The sequence below is a fragment of the Macaca fascicularis genome, chromosome 15 (genome assembly GCF_037993035.2).
Source record: "Macaca fascicularis isolate 582-1 chromosome 15, T2T-MFA8v1.1".
Taxonomy (NCBI): domain Eukaryota; kingdom Metazoa; phylum Chordata; class Mammalia; order Primates; family Cercopithecidae; genus Macaca; species Macaca fascicularis.
In genome coordinates, this window is record NC_088389.1 from 36617999 (window position 1) to 36641823 (window position 23825).

The 23825-nt window shown below is 41.0% G+C and overlaps 1 protein-coding gene across 1 annotated transcript in view; it reads left to right on the forward strand.

Annotated features, from left to right (window-relative positions):
• Positions 1-1149: 1149 nt before the first annotated feature.
• STOM (stomatin) overlaps positions 1150-23825 on the forward strand; it is a 33096-nt gene continuing 10420 nt past the window's right edge. The window contains exons 1-5 of the mRNA XM_005580902.4: positions 1150-1265; positions 16304-16407; positions 17807-17879; positions 19183-19265; positions 23456-23659. Of these exons, the coding sequence (XP_005580959.1) occupies positions 1205-1265; positions 16304-16407; positions 17807-17879; positions 19183-19265; positions 23456-23659 (525 nt within the window). The 5' untranslated portion in view covers positions 1150-1204. The remainder of the gene's footprint in view (positions 1266-16303; positions 16408-17806; positions 17880-19182; positions 19266-23455; positions 23660-23825) is intronic.

Here is a 23825-nt window from a genome sequence, read left to right on the forward strand (position 1 = left end):
TAACTCTTCACTCCAAAGTGAACATGGGTTGTATGTTATATGCATGTTTGCTCAATAGGCATGTGTCAGGACCACCCTCATGAATATTCATAGCTCCTCCTGTCACCTGCTGAATATGCATATTTCCCCAAGCTGTTCAACATAAAGCTGCTACTCCAACCCCTCCTGCGACGAAGTGCCTGTCTCTGGTCCTGGCCATTCCCCAGCCTGATGAATGGCCACCTTGTAGGCTGGTCCTTACAAGAAATGAAGTCTTTCCTGTTTTTTGTTTTGCTTTGTTTTTTTGAGACGGAGTCTCTCTCTGTCGCCCAGGCTGGAGTACGGTGGCGACATCTCGGCTCACTGCAACCTCCGCCTCCCGGGTTCAAGTGATTCAACTGCCTCAGCCTCCCGAGTAGCTGGGATTACAGGCGCGCGCCACACGCCCGGCTAATTTTCGTATTTTTAGAAGACACGGGGTTTCGCCATATTGGCCAGGCTGGTCTCGAACTCCTGACCTCAGGTGATCTACCCGCCTCGGCCTTCCAAAGTGCTGGGATTACAGGCGTGAGCCACCGCGCCCGGCCGCCTCTCCTTTTCCAAATGTATACATTTTGATTTTCTTAACACTCCTCACTCGAGTTCGTTCACTTCGGTTGGGGGCTGATCTGCTGGCCCTCACTTCCGCCACTTCGGTGCCCCTCAGTCTTCTCCCCTCACTCGGACCTCACGCCCTCATGACAGGGCGTCATTTTCTCCCCTCTAACTCCTCAGCCCATAGGAGGCGCCTTGGTCCGGTACCTCTGCCCAGCAGGGCGACTTTTCCTCACTCGCACTTTTTCCTCGGGTCATCCTCTGCGGCCACCTTCCCACTATCCTCACCCTCCGCTCCACGTCCGTGGCTTCCGGCCTCCCTTCCGGTGCAGGGGCCCGGCCTTGTACCCACAGCCTTGGGGGCTCTCGCCCCTCAGGCCACTCCCCTCAGCCCACAGACCTAGCGGGAAGGGACTGCGAAGCTGCAGCGCTGTAGAAGGACCGGAGGGCGGGGAGTCGGAGGTGTGTCCTCCTCGATCCTGGGCTTTGATTGGCCAAGTCTCGCGGGGGCGGGACCTCGATTGGAGGCGGGGCGGCAATCTGGGTCTTGTGGCCCTGGCTCCTCGGGGTGTTCCCGGCGGCTCCGGGTTTGGCGACGAGGACGGAGAAGTGCCACTGCGTCTCGGGCAGCATGGCCGAGAAGCGGCATACAGCGGACTCCGAAGCCCAGCGGCTCCCCGACTCCTTCAAGGGTGAGCCCCGCGTCCCCTGACCCTCCCGCGTGGACCGAGCCCCCGCCCGCAGGGTGCGCTCCGCGGTCTGACAGCCGGGCTCCTGGCCAGTCTCCGCTGCTTCGGGCTGGGCGAGAACTCAAAGCCGCGGCTCTTTCCTAGTAAACTGAGCATCACGAACCTTGTTTGGCAGACTGGAGTCACGATAGAGGGGTGGCGGGGTGCCAACGGCACGTTTCCCATCGCGCGGGCTCGGGTTATCTCGCGGCCGCCAGATGCCAGGCCCCATGCCAGCGCTGCACTATCTCGTGTCACGCACGCGGACGAGGACACGCAGAGGGAACTGGCAGCCAGTAAGGCGGAGACCGGGACCCCCACATCTCACCCTTTGCCTACTTCCCTTCTTTCCCGACTCACCCTCTCGAAGGCCACCTCCCCACCCAGCCCTGGCCCGGCCCCAGGGTGAACCCCTTCCTCCCCCAACCCCACCTCCTGAAACTTAGACTGATTTGCAGAAGGAAGAAGTCTGTCTGGCTTTCTTCTCACCTCTCTTTCTAGCTCCACTTTCTGCCCCATTTTTCCCCCTCCGCTTTCCTTTGCGTTTTGGAGAACTCTCCTTCCTGCCTTTTGTTCCTCGCCAGGAACCCTGAGTTCTCCCACCCTCACCCCCACCCTCCCTTCCCAGTCTTCAAGGCAGAAGTTGCAAGTGGCACAGTCTCCTTCCCCTGTGGAGAAACTGGTACTCTGGAGAGGGGGTTCTAATAAAGAGAGGTGGTGGACCTCTCAGGAGTCCTGGTATTCACTGAGGAACTCTTAGTGATCCAGAGGAATTAGTGTTTCTAAAGACGGAATTTCAGGCAGGGTGGCAGTGAAAGCAATTTAGAGGGCTGGGTGATCCTTTCCAGGACCCCGCAAAGAACACTACATTGGAGTCATCTATTCTGATTATTTGTAAAGCCAGCTTTATCCTCGCATTTTACCTGTAAGTTCCATTTCCCTTGTCCAGGAGTCCATGTGTTCAGTTCCTTCCCAGGAGCATCAAAGGAATTATAGAAATCTTTATTCCTCACTTTTTCTCTACTAAGAATGTTGCAGGATTATCTTCCCAAATGGAGAGTGTAATAGGGAGGAGTTGATGAGAATAATAGCAACCACAACAACAAAAATTGAAACTAAATAGGCGAGGCTCTGTGCCACCCGCTTTTTTTTTTTTTTTTTTTTTTTTTTTTTGAGATGGGGTTTTGCTTTTCTTGCCCAGGCTGGAGTGTAATCTCGGTTTACTGCAACCTCTGCCTCCCAGGTTCAAGTGATTCTCCTGCCTCAGCCTCCCAAGTGGCTGGGATTACAGGTGTGCACCACCATGTCCGGCTGATTTTGTATTTTTTGTAGAGATAGGGTTTCATCATGTTGGTCAGGCTGGTCTCAAACTCCTGACTTCAAATGATCCACACGCCTCGGCCTCCCAAAGTGCTGGGATTACAGGCATGAGCCACCGCGACCCCCCAGTGCCACATATTTTATGTATATATTACTTTATTGAATCTTCACAACAGATGATGTGGTAGGTATTCTAATCCCCGTATTATACTTGATGAAACTTGATAGTCAAAGAAATTAAATTACTTAAAGTCACATAGCTTGTATTTAAATCTAGATTTGACTGATTCTAAAACCTGAATAGGAAAAAAATGGGCGGTAACTGCCTTTTTGATAGTTGTCTTTTCCTAGATAAGAAGGTGGGTATTAGGATGCATTCCTCAATATCCTGACCTCCTGGTGGGAAACTGCAGTGGGAAATCTGCTTGGAGTTCTTTGGGAATCAACATGATCTTTGTACTTAATGTTTATTTACAGACGAGTGGTCACAGATGAGTTTTTAACTTCCAGTTTTTTTTCTTGGTTCTATACTTAACTATTTTTTAGGCAGAAATCTTTCAAGATCTAATGAAAACCACTGCTTCCTCTCAAAAATTAGACATACAAATAAAATTTTGCATAGTCTGTGGTTTTTTTAATGTAAACCTTAGAAATTTGACACTACTAGCAAAGCTATTGCTGGAGTTTATTAAATAGAGGTTATTGAATGCTTTCCCTGTGCCAAAACACAGTTTAAGTGCTTTACAAACATTATCTAATTGCATTCTGTAACAGCTCCACAAGGAAAAAGTCATTATTCACCATTTCACAATAAGGATACTAAGGCTCATGTGGTAAAATCACACAGTTTCTAAAATTTTCAACCCGGTTTCAAACCCCGGCTATCTGATTTTCTGAACCGTTTTTCCCATCCCAGAGATGGATACCAAAATGTAGAACCTTGTCTAACTTCAGTACTTTACTGAAGTTGAGAGACAATAAACAAAAAAAGCCTGGAGGAACACAGCTTCAGTGATGACTTCCAGAGGTCTGCTTGAGAGGGAAGCAGTGGAATTATAAAAGCCTAAACTCTGCCTCTTTGTCTTTGCTGAGAATTAGTCCTAGGTAGGTAAATAGGACCAGACCTAGGGCAAGACTAGTTTTTTTTAAAGGCAGTGTATTCACTTTGTAATGAAATAATGCAAGTGAATTGCAAAGAATGTATCGTTGTAATTAAGAGCCATGTCAACCAAATAAAACCCTTTGGGAGAATGTCTGAAAATAAGAAGAATCACGAGACTGATTGTTTATTTCAGTTGTTATAGCCAATCAGATTGGAGAGAACTTTGTAACTTCTTCAATAATTAATCTGAGTTATTCCATCAGTGGTCATAAATTAACTTATGGAAGACCAAGTCTACAAAACTGGCATATTTATTTATGATTAAATAGATTTTTGGTGCCACTTGATGGTATAAATTTTACATGGTAAAAGACAGTCACTGATTCCTAGTCAGCTTTGAGAAAAAAAAAAATTAAAGATGTTGATAAAGTGATACAGATGGGATTCAAAATCAGTTTTTTTTTTTTTTTTTTTGAGACGGAGTCTCGCTCTGTCGCCCAGGCTGGAGTGCAGTGGCTGGATCTCAGCTCACTGCAAGCTCCGCCTCCCGGGTTTACGCCATTCTCCTGCCTCAGCCTCCCGAGTAGCTGGGACTACAGGCGCCCGCTACCTCGCCCGGCTAGTTTTTTTTGTATTTTTTAGTAGAGACTGGGTTTCACCGTGTTAGCCAGGATGGTCTCGATCTCCTGACCTCGTGATCCGCCCGTCTCGGCCTCCCAAAGTGCTGGGATTACAGGCTTGAGCCACCGCGCCCGGCCCAAAATCAGTTTTTTTAAGAAGGCATGGAAAAGCAATTTCCTGAAAACTATTGTAATTACAAAAAAGTGAATACCCTTTCTCTGCGTCTGCCTGGTATCCTGTGCATATCTCTATCATAATGTTTATTACATAATACGTTTATCAGTTTGACTCATCTTCCCCTCCCCTCCTATAACTAAACACACTTTTTCTTTTTGAGACAAGGTCTTGCTCTGTCGCCCAGGCTGGAGTGCAGTGGTGCAGTCATAGCTCACTGCAGCCTCAAGTGATCCTCCCCCCTCAGCCCCTCGAGTAGCTGGGACTACAGGTGTGCACCACCACACCCAGCTAATTTTTTAATTTTTTGTAAAGGCGGGGTCTTACTATGTTGCCCAGGCTGGTCTCAAAACTCCTGGACTCAAGTGATCCCACTTTAGCCTCCCAAAGTGCTGAGACAACAGGCGTGAGCTACCACGCCTGGCCTTTAGACCACACTTTTGAAAGAGATTGTGTCCTTCTTCACTGTAGTAGCCCAGTATCAAGTATGTAGTAGGTATACAAAAACATTTGTTGAAAGAAAAAGGAAGCAGGCAGGGAGATAAAAATCCCCATGGAGTAAATAACATTAAGTGTTTGCCTTAACCTTATGTTGGTGGAGCAGTTTTTCTGTTTACCATTGATTTTATTAAGTTTGTTATAACCCAAGCTGTTGATTTTAGGGCGCAGCCATTATGTTTATTATATATTATTACAGATAGACATTATATTTGTCTGGGTTTATATTATCAATAAAAGGATTATAATTGCCAAGATAATATATTGTCCCTAATAAGAAATCTCCTTTTATTTATTAAAGCATGGAAAGAGAAGTTAGAGGTCATGGTTAGTAGAAAGAAAGAAGTGTGTGTCAATAGAAAATTATCTATTGACACACACTTCCTGCTACATTTTTTTAAATCTTTCTCTATTTGCTGGGACTAGGAAAGAAACTTGAACTCCAAGCATTTGGCCTCACATTTCAAAGATTATCCTTGAGGACACAACCGATAAAGTCCTAAAGTCTCAGACAATGAAAACTATACCGAACTTGTGGTCCAGTTAAAGTGAGCACTATGGTGAGGTAGTAGAGTATAGTGAAATGGGAGTGGAATTTAGAATTAAAAGCTTTGGGTTGAGATCACTCTACCATCACTTAAGAGATTTGTATGAAGGATGGTCCAAGAAAATTTAGAACGCTGACTTACTGCCCCAAGTGTGGTCTGTTTCTCCTCCAGAGATACAGTCCTCAAGCAGATTGTTAGTTGATATTTTCTCCATAGTGCCCAGATCCCAAAAGGTAATTCACTTCATAAAGAGTTTCTTCTTCTAAACTTATCAATAGTGATCTTAAAGTTGTAATAATAATGGCTACTGCTTGTTGAATACTTCCTAAGTGTCAAGCCCTTTTCATATTTTCTCATTTTATCTTCACAACAACTGAGTGAAAGAAGTACTGTTCTTTTCCCCCATTTTACTGATAAGAAAATTTAGTGGTAGATTTGGAATCTAACACCAAAAATGCAAGCTTTTAGCCACTGCTTAGCTGTTAATCACAGTGAAGAACTGAGAACCTTGTCATCTAGTTTTCTTCTGCTTCCATTTCCCATTTTTAAATGAAAATGATGTTACCCTCCAAATACTTATATGAGAAAAACTTAATTGTGGGTAATTTTAAGATGTCCAAGTAAAAGAGCTGGGGAAAAAAAGAAAAACTTAAAAAGTGGAAGGTTTTTGTTCTATTTTCATGTATTTCAGGTCTAGATGAAATTTAATTCACTTAATACCCATTATTAAATTGTTTTTCTCTTCAATTTTCCTGAACATAAATGTTTTGGTGCTTCCAGACGTGGGCCATGTTCAGCCCATTCTTCTACTTTCCTGAATTCTCTAACCTCACAGTTGGAAAAGGTCTGATTTTTTTTTTTTTTTTTTTAAAGAAAACACTTGAGGAAAGCAGTTGACAACTACTTGGGGCAGGAGATGGTTCTGTACTGTATCCCAGGATCCTGTCTGCTGTTTCAGTTTGTCTTATGTAAGAGGCAGTCTTTTTTTTTTCTCTCTTTCCCCCAAAGAAACAACACACTCAACTCATCCAGCAACTATTTAACAAATGTTTTTTGAGTACCTCTTATACACTAAGTATCTTCCATATTAGCTTATTTACTCATCACACTAACCTTCTGAGGAGGTACTCTTATTAGCCCTGTGTTTAGATGGGTAGACTGAGGCACAGTTGAGTAATAAGGTACTTTCTCAAAATCACACAGCTAGTAAGTGGCCGAGCCATCTGGGAACCCATTATGCTATACTGTTTTCATAAAACCAAAATCTCATGAAGACAGACAACTGAATACAATAATTACAAGTGTGATAAATATTGTTTTAAAAGGGTAAAGTGCTATTGCAGCGTTATTTTAGACTGAGAGGTCCAAATTTAAAATTATTGCTGTTGCTCTCACGTGTTTTTTCCTCTTGTATGGCCTGAAACATTTGAACGCAGGAAAACTACAGAAAATCCTTAAAATATTTAGGAAGTAAGACATTTATGCTTATTTACTTTCCTTATTCTTTTTGAGCTGAGCAAAGAGTAACTGTTACTGCAAATCTTTCTTAGAAGTAGTTCTTTTGTTTTCCTTAGTATTTCATAGTAAACACATTTTAAGCTTTATAATTCAAACTACATAGTGCTTCATCAGTATCAGTTATTTTGGTCTAGCGTTTATACCTATAGATGGATTTTAACAGAGAGGAAAAGTTACAGTCTTCACTCATGGTTTTTAACTTGATACCATCTGGCCTGTAGCTACTCTAGCCCAGAGAATAATTTCTTCTGTAGAGATTTAAGGATAAGGGCATTTGAACAGCTAAGCTGTGCCTAATTAAAATATTAATTTGAAAGGCAGGCTATAATGTGTGCTTGTTTGCTTTGAAATCGTCTGCCTTAAAGGAATTGCAAGTTGTGATCTCTAATTAAACATTACCATTTTTTAACGTATATTTATCAAGACCCTACCATGTGGTAAACTCTGCCTCTTTCTTACTTACAGCTTTTTAAATCTATCTCTCATTGTAGGATGCTGTCTTCATTTTTGTTTCTTCCATTTTTACTCCTTCTATTTCTCTTATTTTCCTTCACTTCTGTTATGCCCTTCCCTTCTTTGTCTTTTTCTCCTAAAATTCCAGTCATTTGAAAAACTTAGTTATAGCAAACATTTGATTAATTGAAGAGGAATTTATATTCACTTATTCTACCTGCCCTTTTGCTTATTTTCACCAGGAGTTTTTGTTTATCAGGCCTTATAAAGGCCTTGTTTCAAAATAAGCAAAAGAGAGAAACTGAGAAGCTGGGAAATGTACCCTTATTTGAATAGCTAGAAGAAAGATCAAATGCATTATTTAATTTATGCAAGTCTTCCTCCTCAAATAAATAGTTGGCTGACATAAAACAGGAACAGCGTGTAACAGCCCATTGTCCAAATCCAGCTGACTCTGTTTCTGTATGTCCCACAAGTTATGAAATAGCTCTTATATTTTTAAATGATTTTTAAATAACAAAAGAATACTTTTTCATTACACATGAAAATTATGTGAAATTTAGATTTGTGTCCATAAATTAAGTTTCATTGGAACAGCTGTGCTGTTTATGTAGGTACTATCTATGGCTGCTTTTGCATTGCAAAAGTAGAGTTGAGTAGTTGCAACAGACTGCAAAGCCCAAAATATTTAGTTCCTGGTTCTTTACAGGAAAAGTCTGCCAATCCTGACAAAGAATCTCTGATGAAGAATCATAGTGGCTAAAAGTAACAGTTAATCCTGAATACATATATTTTTAAGAAGAAAGTTCAAAAATTGCCAAGACTTTTCAATTTGACCTACTGTTACCCCTAAAAAGTGCTGCTACAACTGAATAGCATGTGTTTTTGAGACTAAACTTCCAGCCCCTCTGTCTTGCCCCACCCAGGCAGGACTTCTCTCATCAATTTACCACATAAAGTGTTTTATTTGCACTCTGCGAAGGCAGAAGGAAAAAAGTGTCCATTAACTGTTGCAGTTTAGGTATTTCAGTAATTCCTTAGCCCATCCTTTCCTTTTTGTGTACAATAATGCTTATGACTCACAGTCAGATTCTCAGCGGAGGAAATCCAGTTATCTTTTGAACTCTACAATAATAATAAGTCTCAGTAATGAATGCATTTATTACTCCACATGATTTCCAGTAGCGCTAAGGTTAATAGATCTGAAAGTAAATCAGCTGATGGGGAACGGGAACAACTACAGCCCTCTGGACTAATCAGCCTGTGTTGTCATCTTGGAAAGAATGTTTAACTGCCTTTCCAGAAGCTTACCCAACAGAAATTACTACACAACTTGCATTTTTCATTTGTTTCATGGTTTGGTTGGTTTTCTTTTGTTTCTTCCAACAAGGTCTTTAGCCTTATTACTTTGGAACTTCAGGAGGCATATTTTACACCCTCTTCACAGATTTTTGTAAACATTATAAATACTCATGTGTGCAAGGAGGAGCTACATTGTGGCTAACATGTCATAGGAATTCACAAATGGTGGTTATCAGGAGTAGTAATAAAACATACCTTCAGAATGAGAGAATTTTAAGAGTTGTATAATTTCATCTTTTCGGAAAAATTAATTTACCTAGGAAATAAGCAGGTACAGAAACATTGGTAAAAGTATATTCAATGCAGCAGTTTCTAAGTGAGAAATTTGGACACAACAAATTTCATCATATGAAACAATGGAATTAATCTTTAATAATGATAAAGAATATGTACTGATAATGAAAAAATGTTCGTAACATGGATGGGAGGGAGAATATTTTAAATCACTGTGTGTACCATTCTTTCATTATTGAAAAAATGTAGGCTAGAAAAGGTTTAAAAGACGTATATCAAGGCAAAAAACATCCAGAGATAAAGTATAGATAATTTTTCTGGTTGTTGAGCTACTATTTCTAATTTTTGTAGTAACTTTTGCTTTTAAAGTAAAAAAGCAATTTTAGAAAATGTATGTGAGTTTCCTGGAGGTAAGCCCAACTTGAATGTTCAATACAAAAATTCAAATGTATAGGCTTATGTCCATATTCAGACCCTTCTTTGATTAGTTAAAAGTTTATTCTACTGCCATTTTGGTAATAAAAGAAAAAAAATACTCTAAACCAGGGGTCCCCAACTCCCAGGCCACAGATGGATCAGATCAGCAGCATTAGATTCTCATAAGAGCACGAACCCTGTTGTGAACTACACATGTGAGGAATCTAGGTTGTGTGCTCCTTATGAGAACCTAATGCCTGATGATCTGTGGTGGAACAGTTTCATCGCAAAACCATGCTCGCCCACCCTTTCCTGTGGAAAAATTGTCTTCCACGAAACTGGTCCCTGGTGCCAAAAAGGTTGGGGACCATTGCTCTAAACTATGGTAAAGTAGTATTTACAACCAAGTATCATAGGATCCCTAATTTTTAGGAATGTTCTCACCCAGCAAAATATCAACAAGTGTATTAACCAAAATATCAGTTTGTCCCTTTCCCCATAAAACTGGTAGGAAGGATTCAGTCCTAAAGTAATACATGGGAAACTTGAAGTAAATGAATTTCTTTTTTTTTTTTTTTTTTTTTGAGACGGAGTCTAGCTCTGCTGCCCAGGCTGGAGTGCAGTGGCCGGATCTCAGCTCACTGCAAGCTCCGCCTCCCGGGTTCACGCCATTCTCCTGCCTCAGCCTCCCGAGTAGCTGGGACTACAGGCGCCGCCACCTCGCCCGGCTAGTTTTTTGTATTTTTTTTAAAGTAGAGACGGGGTTTCACCGTGTCAGCCAGGATGGTCTCGATCTCCTGACCTCGTGATCCGCCCGTCTCGGCCTCCCAAAGTGCTGGGATTACAGGCTTGAGCCACCGCGCCCGGCCAGTAAATGAATTTCATGAGATTTTAGTGAGTGAAAATTTCTTTTATTCCCGGAAGTGGTAGATGACTAAGGGTTCATTTATAAGCCTGCTAGAGTTTAAGCCTCACCTCTGAGCTACGCATTTATAGCACAACGTGCCATAAATAGGCACAGCTGGAATTAAGAGGGCTTCCTCTGTAAAAACATCAGATTTCATTCTCAGAACTCTAGTGATGCATTCCCAACTTAGGTACTGTGTACCTTTTTGAGGTGTAACCAGGTGGGAAAGAATTTTAAGAGCTGAAGATAGGATACTTTCATTTTAAAGGCATTAGAAAAATATGAAAGTGCCATTTTCCCAGTGTATACACTGATTATTTCTAGCCAAGCATTTGATATGTGAAAGACCAAATCCAGTTTTCAAAATATGTACATAATTCCTTGTTCCTGGTGATTTGCAATTCCATATGCACATCTGGGGTTTTCAAAAACACAATGTGACAATGGGAACTGACACAAAAAAACTGGGCTGAACTTTTTGGCTTGTCCTCATGTAGATCTCCTCATAAATGAACTTCTTGAACGTCTTTGAATGTCCCAGCCTAGCCAGACTGGGGGCAGATATGAAGCAAAGGGCAAATTAAATTGTTTAAGAGGCTTTTGATCAAAAAGGGTAAGTGCTATTTTCCCATTTTTCTTCATGAAGATACAAACACTTAAGTAAAATAGAAGGATTACAGAAAACTTTCATCTAAATTTACTAATCATTATCTGTATTCTACAAGGCCAGCCTACTAATCTTTACTTTTCACTGGTAAGGAAACTAAGGTTCAAAGAGGTAAAGATCATGCAACTAAGAAGTATCAGAACTGAAATTCAAACACAGTTACTCCTCGTTCTCAGGGAATCTCAGTGTAATAAGGGATATAAATGCACAAGGAATTAAAGTATTAGATTAAAATATAATAAAAGATTAAAATCCACTTTGGAAGGTCAATTGAAAATAAATAAAAAATAAAAGATTAGACAAGATATAAGTGCCATAAGATAATTTTCAAAAAATGCTATCAAGATTCAAAGGAAAGAAAAAAAAAAACATATCTAGCTAGAAAACTTGCTGAGAAGTATTTTATTTTATTTTTTTTATTTTTATTTTTTGAGACGGAGTCTTGCTCTGTCGCCCAAGCTGGAGTGCAGTGGCGCGATCCTGGCTCACTGCAAGCTCCGCCTCCTGGGTTCACGCCATTCTCCTGCCCCAGCCTCCCGAGTAGCTGGGACTACAGGCGCCCGCCACCTCGCCCGGCTCATTTTTTGTATTTTTAGTAGAGACAGGGTTTCACCGTGGTCTCGATCTCCTGACCTTGTGATTCGCCTGCCTCGGCCTCCCAAAGTGCTGGGATTACAGGCGTGAGCCACCGCGCCCGGCAAGTATTTTATTTTATATCACTCTATGCTAGGTAGTGTGCTAGACACTGAGAATATAAAAGTGAATAAGCAACATCCCTGCCCTCAGGGGGTTTTTACTCTAGTATGTTATGGGAAACTTGAACAGTATTTGAAAAGGCACCAAATGGTGTCAGATAAATAGTATTTGTGGTCAATCTGTCCTTGTTTGGAATACATTTCACCCTGGAAACCTAGACCTATGTCTGTCACAGAGCCTTGAAACTGTCTTTTGCTATAAATAGGCATGGCTGGCATGAAGAGGACTTCCTCTGTAAAAATATCAGATTTTATTCTTAGAACTCCAGCCATGCTTTCCCGGTTTGGATACCATCTTGAGAAAGTGCTTCAACCATGAAAACATCCTTAATGAGGATTTTTTTATTCAGGGTTAAATTTAGAACACGGGCTTTGGAGTAAGATGACCCATATTTGAGTCCCAGGTCCTCCGTTGTGTGACTTTGGGAAAGTTAAGTGTTGCTTTAGTTAACTCATTTGTAAAAGGTAGTTAAAAATGCCCTCACAGGCTGTCGTAATAGTTAAATGAGATACATGTCTAAAGTAACTTTAAAAACTGCCTGGGATGTAGAAAACCCCTCAAAACAGCCACTGTTGTTATGATCAGTTATGGTAGTACTAGATAAAGCTTTCTTCACAAACAGTACTATGGCTCTGCTTTGAATATTCTCTCGATGAGTATGTGTGTACCCCCTAAATTATAACTTAGAAACCTCCAGGATTACTTTAGATCATTTTATTTAAGTATAGATGAAAACATTTACCTCACACTGTGACACAGGAGCAGAAAATTACAAAGTCACATACAACCCAAGTACTCACTATATTTCTGATTTTTCATCCTATGTTTTAGAGCACTTGACCTGGGTGCCAACATGTGTTTCTCTTCTCCCATGTTCCCAGCCTGAACACTCTGCTTATTTCTTTGCCTCCGATTTATTCCAAGCCCCATCTTACTGCCATTTTGCCCTTTCTTCTGAGCAGTAACACGTGCCTGGCATACCTTTTCTCCCCTCTGTCATTAAAATAGCTCCTGAAAATGCAGCAGAAGCCTTCCAAGTGGTTGATAAGAAAACCTGTGATATCCCTTGGCCTTCTCAGTCCCTATGTCCTCTACAGAAAGGAAAAGCAAACTAAAAATGAGGATGACACTGGATACAGAAAATAGGAACACAACGTATGGGGTGATGGGAGTTCCCAGGATGATGGTGAAAGCAATTGCAGAATGATAGCCGTGCACACCAGATGAGGGAAGTCCACACAAGGCCCTGAGAGAGAATTCTTTCAGAAGATACAATTGATAGTATACCTGACCCCTTTGAGAGGAAATTTAGGCAACTGATTTAAGGTTGGATCAATAAGTACATTGAAAACTGAACAAAGGGAAAAAATAAGACAGTAACTCCAGAAAAAACAAAAATGGTACAGGAAGAGAAAACTAGTGATACCTCACTCCTTGGCTTAGCTTTGAATTGCATTTATAAATTCATAATATAAAATCTCATATTGATCTAAATGAAGTTATGATGTAATTATATTGGAAAGATCGGTATAAGTATGTGGTGGGGGTAAGAGGGAGGAAAGAGAACTAAATCCTTTTCTGTAGTAGAAAGTTAATAGTCCTCAAAACTTAAAAAGCAAGAAGTAACAAAACAAGCATTTCCTTCCTTCCTTCCTTCCTTCCTTCCTTCCTTCCTTCCTTCCTTCCTTCCTTCCTTCCTTCCTCCCTCCCTCCCTCCCTCCCTCCCTCCCTCCCTCCTTCCCCTCCCTTCCCCTCCCCTCCCCTCCCTTTCCTCATTTTGTTGCCTGGGCTGGGGTGCATCACAGCTCACTGTAGCCACGAACTCCCAGACTCAAACAATCCCCCTATTTCAGTCTCCTCAGTAGCTGGGACTACAGGTGTGTGCCACCACACCAAGCTAATTTTTTTTTAAAGTTTCAAGTAGAGATGGGAGTCTCACTAGGTTGCCCGTAATGGTCTCAAACTCCTGAGCTCAAGCAATCCTCCCATCTCGGCCTCCCAAAGTGCTGGGATTACAGGTGTGAGCCACCATGCCTGGCAGAAGCATATTATTATTATTATTATTATTTTCTAAAGTAGAGAAAGAATCCCCCTATGTTGCCCAGGCTAGTCTTAAACTCCTGGGCTCAAGGGATCCTCCCTCCTCAGCCTTCCAAAGTACTGGGATTACAGGCGTGAGCCACTGCACCCGGCCGCAAAGCATATTATTATTATTTTTTTTTTTTGAGACGGAGTCTCGCTCTGTCGCCCAAGCTGGAGTGCAGTGGCGCTATCCTGGCTCACTGCAAGCTCCGCCTCCCGGGTTCACGCCATTCTCCTGCCTCAGCCTCCTGAGTAGCTGGAACTACAGGCGCCCGCCACCGCGCCCGGCTCATTTTTTGTATTTTTAGTAGAGACGGGGTTTCACCATGGTCTCGATCTCCTGACCTTGTGATCCGCCCGCCTCGGCCTCCCAAAGTGCTGGGATTACAGGCGTGAGCCACCGCGCCCGGCCGCAAAGCATATTATTTAGAAACACGGAGGTAGATATCAAAATGGTCAAAGTAGCAAATGTTTTTGAGGAGGAGGAAATTGGAAGAGGTGAGCATGGGAATGCCCTTTTTTGTACTAATCTTATAGAATGGTTTGATTTTTTAAACTTTATGCAAGTGTAACTTCAAAAACACAAATGCATAGCCACGAAGGCCAAAAAAGAAGGTGAAAGAGAAATAGCTACAGGGGAGAAAAATAGGTTACACAATTTATTTATTTATTTATTTTAAAAAATATCATTTAAGGCCGGGCGCAGTGGCTTATGCCTGTAATCCCAGCACTTTGGAAGGCCATGGTGGGCAGATCATTTGATGTCAGGAGTTCGAGACCAGCGTGGCCAATGTGGTGAAACCCCGTCTCTACTAAATACAAAAAGTAGCTGGGTGTGGTGGCGGGTGGCTGTAATCCCAGCTACTCAAGAGACTGAGACAGGAGAATTGCATGAACCCAGGAGGTGGAAGTTGCAGTGAGGTGAGATTGTGCTATTGCACTCTAGCCTGGGCAACAGAGCGAGACTGTCTCAAAAATAAATGAATAAATAAATAAATAAATAATTTAAAAATATGGTGTGTACACAAGGAAAGTTTTCAAAGAATATACCAAAATACCTCTGAATTTAAAGTAATTTTTCCCTCCTTTGTTATACTCTGTGAATTTCTTACAACATTACCTTTGTAATCAGACGGAAAAGCTGTTTCATATTACAGGAACAGGAAGCAATTAGAAATGTTGAGAGGAAAACTATGTACAAAGATGTTCACTACGACACTGTTTATAGCACTAAGAAATCAATCTGTGCAATCAGGAAGTGGGCAATAAATGATGCTGCATAAACCTAATGAAATATTTTACAGGTGTAATTTTTAAAAAGAGGCTCTAAACAACTTTATACTCATACCATATGGTTTTCACCTTTAATCATATTGTACTCCTAGCTAAAATGCTCTAATGCCTTTTCCCTCTTTCCCTTTTCTTCTTTTCTTTGCTTTGCTTTGCTTGTCTTTGCTTTCTCTCTTTCATTCTTTCTCTCTTTTCTTTTCTTTTTTCTTTCTTTTTTTTTTTTTTTTTTTTTTGACAGACTCTTCCTCTGTTGCCCAGGCTGGAATGCAGTGGTGCAATCTCAGCTCACTGCAACCTCCACCTCCTGGGTTCATGCAATTCTCTGGCCTCAGCCTTCCCAGTAGCTGGGATTACAGGCACTCGCCACTACGCCTAGCTAATTTTTGTATTTTTAGTAGAGATGGGGTTTTATCATGTTGATCAGGCTGGTCTCAAACTCTTGACCTCAAGTGATCCACCCGTCTCTGCCTCCCAAAGTGCTGGGATTACAGGCGTGAGCCACCTCGCCCAGCCTCCACTTTCTTTTCATTGATATTTTCTTACCATTACATCCTGCAAGAAACTCTCTGACAGCCACCATCACCTCCCCACCCCATTCCATTCTCACCTCCATCCTAACTGCATGAGTTAACTCATTATGTGTTTTCAAAATATTCTGAACAGATATTCTATATCTGTACTTACCACCTAATATTATAATTATGTGTTTGTCTGACTTTCCCACTAAACTTTAACCCTGAAAGCTGGGATTGGGTCTTACTTATTGTTATCCCTTCAGTACAAAGCAGAGGGCCTAATAAATAGTAGATCCTTAATAAATGTTTGCTGAATAAAGTAGTGAGTAATGTGGAAATATACTTGTGTTATGGCATTACATAGATAAAGGAAAGTAGTACCTACACTTCAGGGCTATATGAGGATTAGAGGGGAAATTCATGTAAAACCGCTGGTGTAATGCCAAGCACATAGGTGTTCAGCAAATGGTAAGGATGAAGATGGTGGTGATTATGCTAGTAACGGTTGTAAGAGTTGTATATTTTTTGTTTTCAACAGACAGCCCCAGTAAGGGCCTTGGACCTTGCGGATGGATTTTGGTGGCATTCTCATTCTTATTCACAGTTATAACTTTCCCAATCTCAATCTGGATGTGCATAAAGGTAAAGAACATTTCCTTCACTTCTGGAAAGGGGTTAACTCCTACCTCCATAAGCCTGTTCGTGTGTGCCTATGTGTGTGTGTGAGAAAGAGACAGACTCTCTCTCTCTTATAATTCTTATTTCTTCATCCTTCCTTTGGAAAATTTCTTCTACTCACCTATTAAGATGGAAACTTAAAACTTGTTTCAGCCATTTCCCTTCCGCGTGGGCTAAAGTAAGGATCACCATCAAAAATTTCCTGGGGCCAGGGATGTGAGATGGTTCTGAGAGAACAAGTTCTTCAGAGTTAGGATGATGGGGTTTGACTGCTGGCTTTACTGTTGATTGTATGACCCTTGCTGTTTCCTCACCTGTAAAATGGGAGAAAGTAACAGTACCTACTTCATAGGACTGTTGCAAGGATTAAATGAATTAGTGTGTCTAAATGTATTTATCACAATGCCTGGCACGTCATAAATACCCTCAGTGCTGGTTATTTTTTTCTACAAAGTTGTTAATACTTTGATATTATGACTATCATTTACATATTTCTAAGAAGATAAAATATGTTCCAAGCATTTTCAGATCAATTTATTTTTAAGGGAATCAGAAGAAAAACTGTGAAGACTTCAGCTTTTTATTTTCTGAATTAACAGTGCATGAGTAATTTTTTTTTTTTTTTTTTTTTTTTTGAGCCAGTCTCGCTCTGTCGCCCAGGCTGGAGTACAGTGGCGCAATCTCAGCTCACTGCAACCTCTGCCTCCCGCGTTCAAGTGATTCTTCTGCCTCAGCCTCCCGTGTAGCTGGGATTATTATTATTATTATTTTTCTTTTTTTTGAGATGGAGTCACCCTGTTGCCCAGGCTGGAGTGCAGTGGTGCAATCTCAGCTCACTGCAACCACCACCTTCCAGGTTCAAGTGATTCTCCTGCCTCAGCCTCCCGAGTAGCTGGGATTGCAGGTGCCCGCCACCATATCCAGATAATTTTTGTATTTTTCGTAGAAATGGGGTTTCACCATGTTGGCCAGGCTGGTCTTGAACTCCTAACCTCTGTAATCTGCCCATCTGGGTTTCCCAGAATGCTGAGATTACAGGCGTGAGCCACTGTACCTGGCCTGCATGAGTAACTGAATAACAATGTTAACAGCTGAGGAGTGAGGTTATGGATTTGTTTCTGTATACTATCCTGTCCTTCCTAAATTTATACAGTGAATATCTATTGCTTTTGTAATCAGTAAGAATATAATAAATATGCTTTGAGAAGGTAAACATTGAACATATGATTTATAGATATGATCTGGATCTAAAGAAAAAAGATGAGGCATCTGATCTGTTTAGAGCACAAATATATATTTAAGAAGCATACATGTAAATATTTGTACTCTTCATGTTAAATTATCATTCATGTTTTTATTCTAGATTATAAAAGAATATGAAAGAGCCATCATCTTTAGATTGGGTCGCATTTTACAAGGAGGAGCCAAAGGACCTGGTCAGTACTGGGATTCTAGATTGTTGATCTGAAACCTGAGGTTCTTTGTTTTTATTTTTATTTTTATTTTTATTTTTATTTTTATTTAGTTGTTTTCTTAAAGACAGGGTATCATTCTGTCACTCAGGCTGGAGTGCAGTGGCATGCTTATGTCTCACTGCAGCCTTGAACTCCTGACCTCAAGCCATCTTCCCACCCCAGCCTCCCAAAGTTCTAGGATTACAGATGTGAGCCACCGTGCACAGCCTAAAATTTTTTTATTGATGTGATTTCCCTTATGAGGGCCTCTTCTACTCTGTCTTAGAAAATAGTTCATGCAGCAGAAGTTGTATAACAATAGCAGTGGCTCTAGCCAATCTTTTATTACCCTTTCCTTCCTACCCTTCCCCTCCCCTTCCCATTTGAGCTGGTAAGATTACCACTTAGGCCAAGAATAGTACAGCTATACAAATTTGAGCATTAGAATCTCTACCAAAGAAAGACTTTCAGTCATTTATTTGGCAAACTTCAATTAAGCTCCTACTGTGTTCCAGGCTCTGAGAATTCAAGGGAGACTAAAACACAGTCCCTACCCTCAACGATCTCCCTATTTAGTGGTAGGGACCAACAAGGAAACAGATAGCTACAATCCTATGTGATAAGTATTATGATCAGGTACTCACAGAGAGCTGTGAGAAAAGAGAAAACCTGAGAAGTGTTACTGATCCAAACTAGTAGTAGGCTGAGGCAAGTCTTTCTGAAAGTTACATCTTGACTGAGTCTTGAGGTCTGAAAGGTGTTAACCAACAGGAGGTGTTTGCAATGGAAATAGCAACATACACAAAGCAACAAAGAGGAGAGTATTGCAGAGCAAGTAGATCGGCCAGCAAGAGGGCAGGGTGTGAAGAGAGGGGAAGTGGCTGAAGAGGGGAACAAAGGCGAGTTATGCAGGACCATGCGTGGGGCAGGGTTTGTATTTTAGGGGGGATTGCTCTGCTTGCAGCTTAGGAAATATGTTATAGGAGAGAAACTACAAAAAATAGAAGGATGGCCTGGGAAATGATTGCATTGGTCCCGGTGGGGCGGTGGGGGGAAGAGTGATAGCAACAGTGGATTAAGGAAATTAACTCCACAGACTTTAGTGGGGACAGTCAAATATGGGAAGTAAGCAAGAGGAATCAATGTTATCGTACCTGGCTTCTGGCTCATTCACGAAGATGAACTGATGACTTTTCTGTTCATTAGGTTGATCTTCTTAAAACTGAATGGAGAAGTGAACTGATTAGGTTGCTGTGTCTGTATAATGTGTGTATCTTTGTTGCAGGTTTGTTTTTTATTCTGCCATGCACTGACAGCTTCATCAAAGTGGACATGAGAACTATTTCATTTGATATTCCTCCTCAGGAGGTAAGGTTTTCTTTGAATAACTGAGATATCACATGTGAAAGTGCTTTTTTTTTGAGACGGAGTCTGTCTCTGTTGCCCAGGCTGGAGTGCCGTGGCCGGATCTCAGCTCACTGCAAGCTCCGCCTCCCGGGTTCACGCCATTCTCCTGCCTCAGCCTCCCGAGTAGATCACCGCACCTGGCTAATAATTTTTTGTATTTTTAGTAGAGACGGGGTTTCACCGTGTTAGCCAGGGTGGTCTCGATCTCCTGATCTTGTGTTCCGCCCGTCTCAGCCTCCCAAAGTGCTGGGATTACAGGCTTGAGCCACCGCGCCTGGCGTGAAAGTGCTTTACAATGAGGGACAGCATAGTTAGAACATAGGCTTTATTCATTTTAAATTTTTTTTTTTTTAAATTGAGATAGAGTCTTGTTCTGTTGCCCAGGCTGGAGTGCAGTAGTGTGATCTTGGCTCACTGCAACCTCTGCCGCCTGGGTTCAAGTGATTCTCATGCCTCAGCCTCCCAAGTAACAGACTATAGACATGCACCACCACGCCCAGCTACTGTTTTTCTATTTTTAGTGGAGACGGGGTTTTGCCATGTTGGCCAGGCTGATCTCAAACTCCTGACCTCAGGTGATCTGCCCTGGCTTCCTAAAGTGCTGGGATTACAGGCGTGAGCCACTGTGCCTGGCTAGAGAATAGGCTTTAGATCTTGACTGCCTTCAGCATTTCTAGCTCAGTGACCTTAAGCAAGTCCTTTAACTTATCTGTGCTTCAGTTTCCTCATCCAGAAAATAGAGATTGTAATAGTAAGAACTACTGTATAGGGTGGTTCTGAGAAGTGCTTAGAGCAACGACTGATAAATAGTAAGTACTGTATAAGTTCTTACTGTTAGTATTACAGTTGGCCCTTTGCATGCATAGGTTTTGCATACGGGGATTCAGCCAACCACAGACTGAAAAGATTAGGGAAAAAACTCCACAAAGATCCAAAAAGCAAAATTTGAATTTATCATACAAGTATGGCACTGAATCCACATGAATGAAGTGATGTGTAGGTATTGTGTTAGATAATATAAGTAATCTACAGATGATTTAAAGTATATAGGAAAATGTACATAGATTATATGGTTGGCTCCATGAATCAAAAATATTTGGGGAAAAAAGCAATAGACAATGATACAATAATACAAATTTTAAAAAACAGTATAGTATAGCAACTATTTACATAGTATTTATATTGTATTAAGTATTATAAGTACTCTAGAAAGGATTTAATGTATAAAGGAGGATGTGCATAAATTATATGTGAATATTGTGCCACTGTATATAAGTGACTTGAACATCTTGGATTTTGGTATCCTCTGGGAGTCCTAGAATCAATCTCCCACAAATACCGAGGGATGATTGTTAGAAAATATAGTGTAATGCTAATGAAAGTATAATAATATCATCATTGTTATTACTATCACCATTTTTATTACCACGTTTCTCTTCTATGGGTTTCTGATAGAAAACCCTATTTAGTATAATATTTTTTTCTTCTTAAGGTTTTAGTCTAGATAAATTGGTTAGAAACCAAAGAATTAGAAACTGCTTGTTGGGCATTTTAGATAAAACATAATATTTTATACTAGTGATTATTTTGTGCCTTTTCAAACTACTTCACAAATGTTATCATAGATGAAACTCACGGCAGAATCCCTAGAAAGTATATAGTTGCAGTGAAACAAAGGAATTCCTCTAAATTACAGTGGCAGAGCCAAGACTAAAATTGAGCTCTTCGGATTCCCTGTATAGTGCTGCTTTTTCCACAGCTCCATGCTAAATGCATTGTACATGAGCTCCCTTATAGCCCCTGAAAAAGTGATGGCCTTCCTGGCAACCATGTCCTTAGGAGGCATAATAACCGTTGCATACAGAAAACCTAAAAACATGAAGTGGGAAGGACAGAAGAATGCTGTCAGGGTTTCCTGGCCAAAGGCCAGATACTCAGCATGGTGATGGAGCCTGGCCATGTTGCCTTCTCATGTCACAAATACCAGAAACCAGCCTAGGAACTTCCTTGTTGGTACTGATCCAAGAAGTGGGTGAGGTCAGACTTTATAATCCACCCAAAGTTAGTGATGCCAGAAGTGATTTTGCCCACATTTTACTCATAAGAACAAGACTTACTCATAAGAACAAGACTCTAAGTCTTGTTCTTATGAGTAAACATACATTCCCTCTGTATGTTTTCACATCGTCTAGGGAAGATCGAGTCTCAGAGGGAGCCACTTTCAGGGTAGCTGGGCATTCTGGCATTTTCCACTATAAACGTTACAGACATCTGGCAGAGTTGCTGTTTAAGCTTCTGCTTTCCAGTGGCTCTTTCCTCTTCTGCAAGCTGCTGAATGCAAAGCAGATTAGAACTTGGCAAGCAATCCTTTTTCTGATTCCCCTGTGAAGTTTCTGTGAAGGGAGATAAACCCTTGCCGATGATAAACAGGAGGCAGAGAAGCTGTAGCTTTAGAAAGAAGCTGTGGCAAAGTCAAAGTGGCAAGAATTTGGAATTGACACATTTTCCCATCATGTCATGGGAAATAATTAGTTTTCATACAAGATGGTAATACACTGTACATTTATTTATAAATCCTCTACTTCTCTTCCATGTTAGAAGTCTTTTGAGATTACTAAAAAAGGATCACTGCTCTGATGTCTGGCAGGGCTAAACAGCCATCTAACAACATTGTTGTTATTACCTTCCATTTACATAGCTGTTTACTCTTTCAAAAGGGCTTCATTCACAAGTATGTTCTTATTTCATCTTCACAGAAATTTGAGGAGAATTAGGCAGGATTATTAGTGCCATCTCACAAATGAGGAATCTGTAGGTCAAATCTGTTAAAAGCCTTGCTAGAGGCCATCCAGGGACCTGAAGGCAGAGCTGGAACTACAGTTCAGGTCTCCTAACTCTCACTCCTTTGTTCCTCATCATTCACTGTTCTCAGGACCACATTTCAGTTCAGTTCATCTCTCATTTGATGACTACCCACTATGTTTCAAACACACTGTCAGTGCTAGAGTTACCAAGAATTGCCCTTAAGAAATTCATACTCAGAGAAGTAGAAATGTTAATAAATAATGTCACTACAGTAAGGTGCAGTGGAAGTGCAAGGGAAGAGTGCTTAACTCTGCCAAGTAAGTCAAGAAAGTTTCACAGAGAGAAGGACATTTAAATGATCAGTAGAAAGGTGCCAGCCTGATGTTGTCCGTGAGAGAGGCTGGAATTCCCAGGCTGGAGCACTCTTCCTGCCTCAGCCTCCTGAGTAGCTGGAACTACAGGTGTATGCCATCATGCCCAGCTGGCTTATTTATCGTCTAAATTAACTTATTACAGTTAATCAAGTTAAGGTTTTATTCGGTAAAGTTACCACCGTTATCCAAGATGAAATAATAAGACAGCTTTTATGTGCCAGGAACTTTTCTGAGCACTTGAATGTATTTAGCGCACTAATTCTAGCAACAATGCAAAGTAGGTACTATAATTAATCTCTACTTTACAAATAAGATAACTGAGTCTCAGTAAGTTTAAGTGATTGATGTAACTGTTTTCCTGGAGCCTCTTACTCAGATAACTTTTTAGCTTAAAAAAAAATTAGGTCGTGTTTAACATTTTTATGTAGCATGCTGTAAAATATGTTTTTGTGCTGACCTTGCCCTTTAAAAACATTCCTCTTGCACTTTTTGTTCGGGTAATATTTTGCAACTTGTAGTTTATCAAACCTTGACTCTCTAGTGTCTCTCTCTTGAGTGTTCTTCCACTCCACCCAACACCCCAGAAAAATTGTATTCCTTTCTTCAAGATTCAATTCAGTATCACCCCTGCTACGCACAGCTGCCCCTAAAAGCTTCCTTTGATTCCCTAACCTCCTTCAAAGTAGGAACCAAGTTTTTTCCTACCTTAATCCCTGGTACCTAGTACGGTGCCTGCTGTTGAGTGATATCTCAATATTATTTGTATGATTGAATGAATTAATGGACTTGAATAAATACATTTATTTTATTAAATTTTAAAAGATATAATTAACTGTCTGATGTCTTACTAAAGAAAATCAGCTAGTATTATAAGATATTCTGTAGAATAACATTCCTTACAGTTATGTTAAAAAACAAAAAAACAAAAAAACAACCATTGACAGATGTAAAATTGCTTCCTTCATCTTGTAGATCCTCACTAAGGATTCAGTGACAATTAGCGTGGATGGTGTGGTCTATTACCGCGTTCAGAATGCAACCCTGGCTGTAGCAAATATCACCAATGCTGACTCAGCCACCCGTCTTTTGGCACAAACTACTCTGAGGAATGTTCTGGGCACCAAGAACCTTTCTCAGATCCTCTCTGACAGAGAAGAAATCGCACACAACATGCAGGTGGGGAGTGCGTCGATGCTGGTACCTCCCAAAAGTTGAAAAATGAAGCAAAGGGTCAATGGTTTTTTGAGAACCTTTTATTAATTCAAATTGTGGGGAGTCTGTGGCCTTTTATTTTCCAATTTGGTGGGAGGGGAGATTTTTCACATTAGCGGTTCATGAGTTA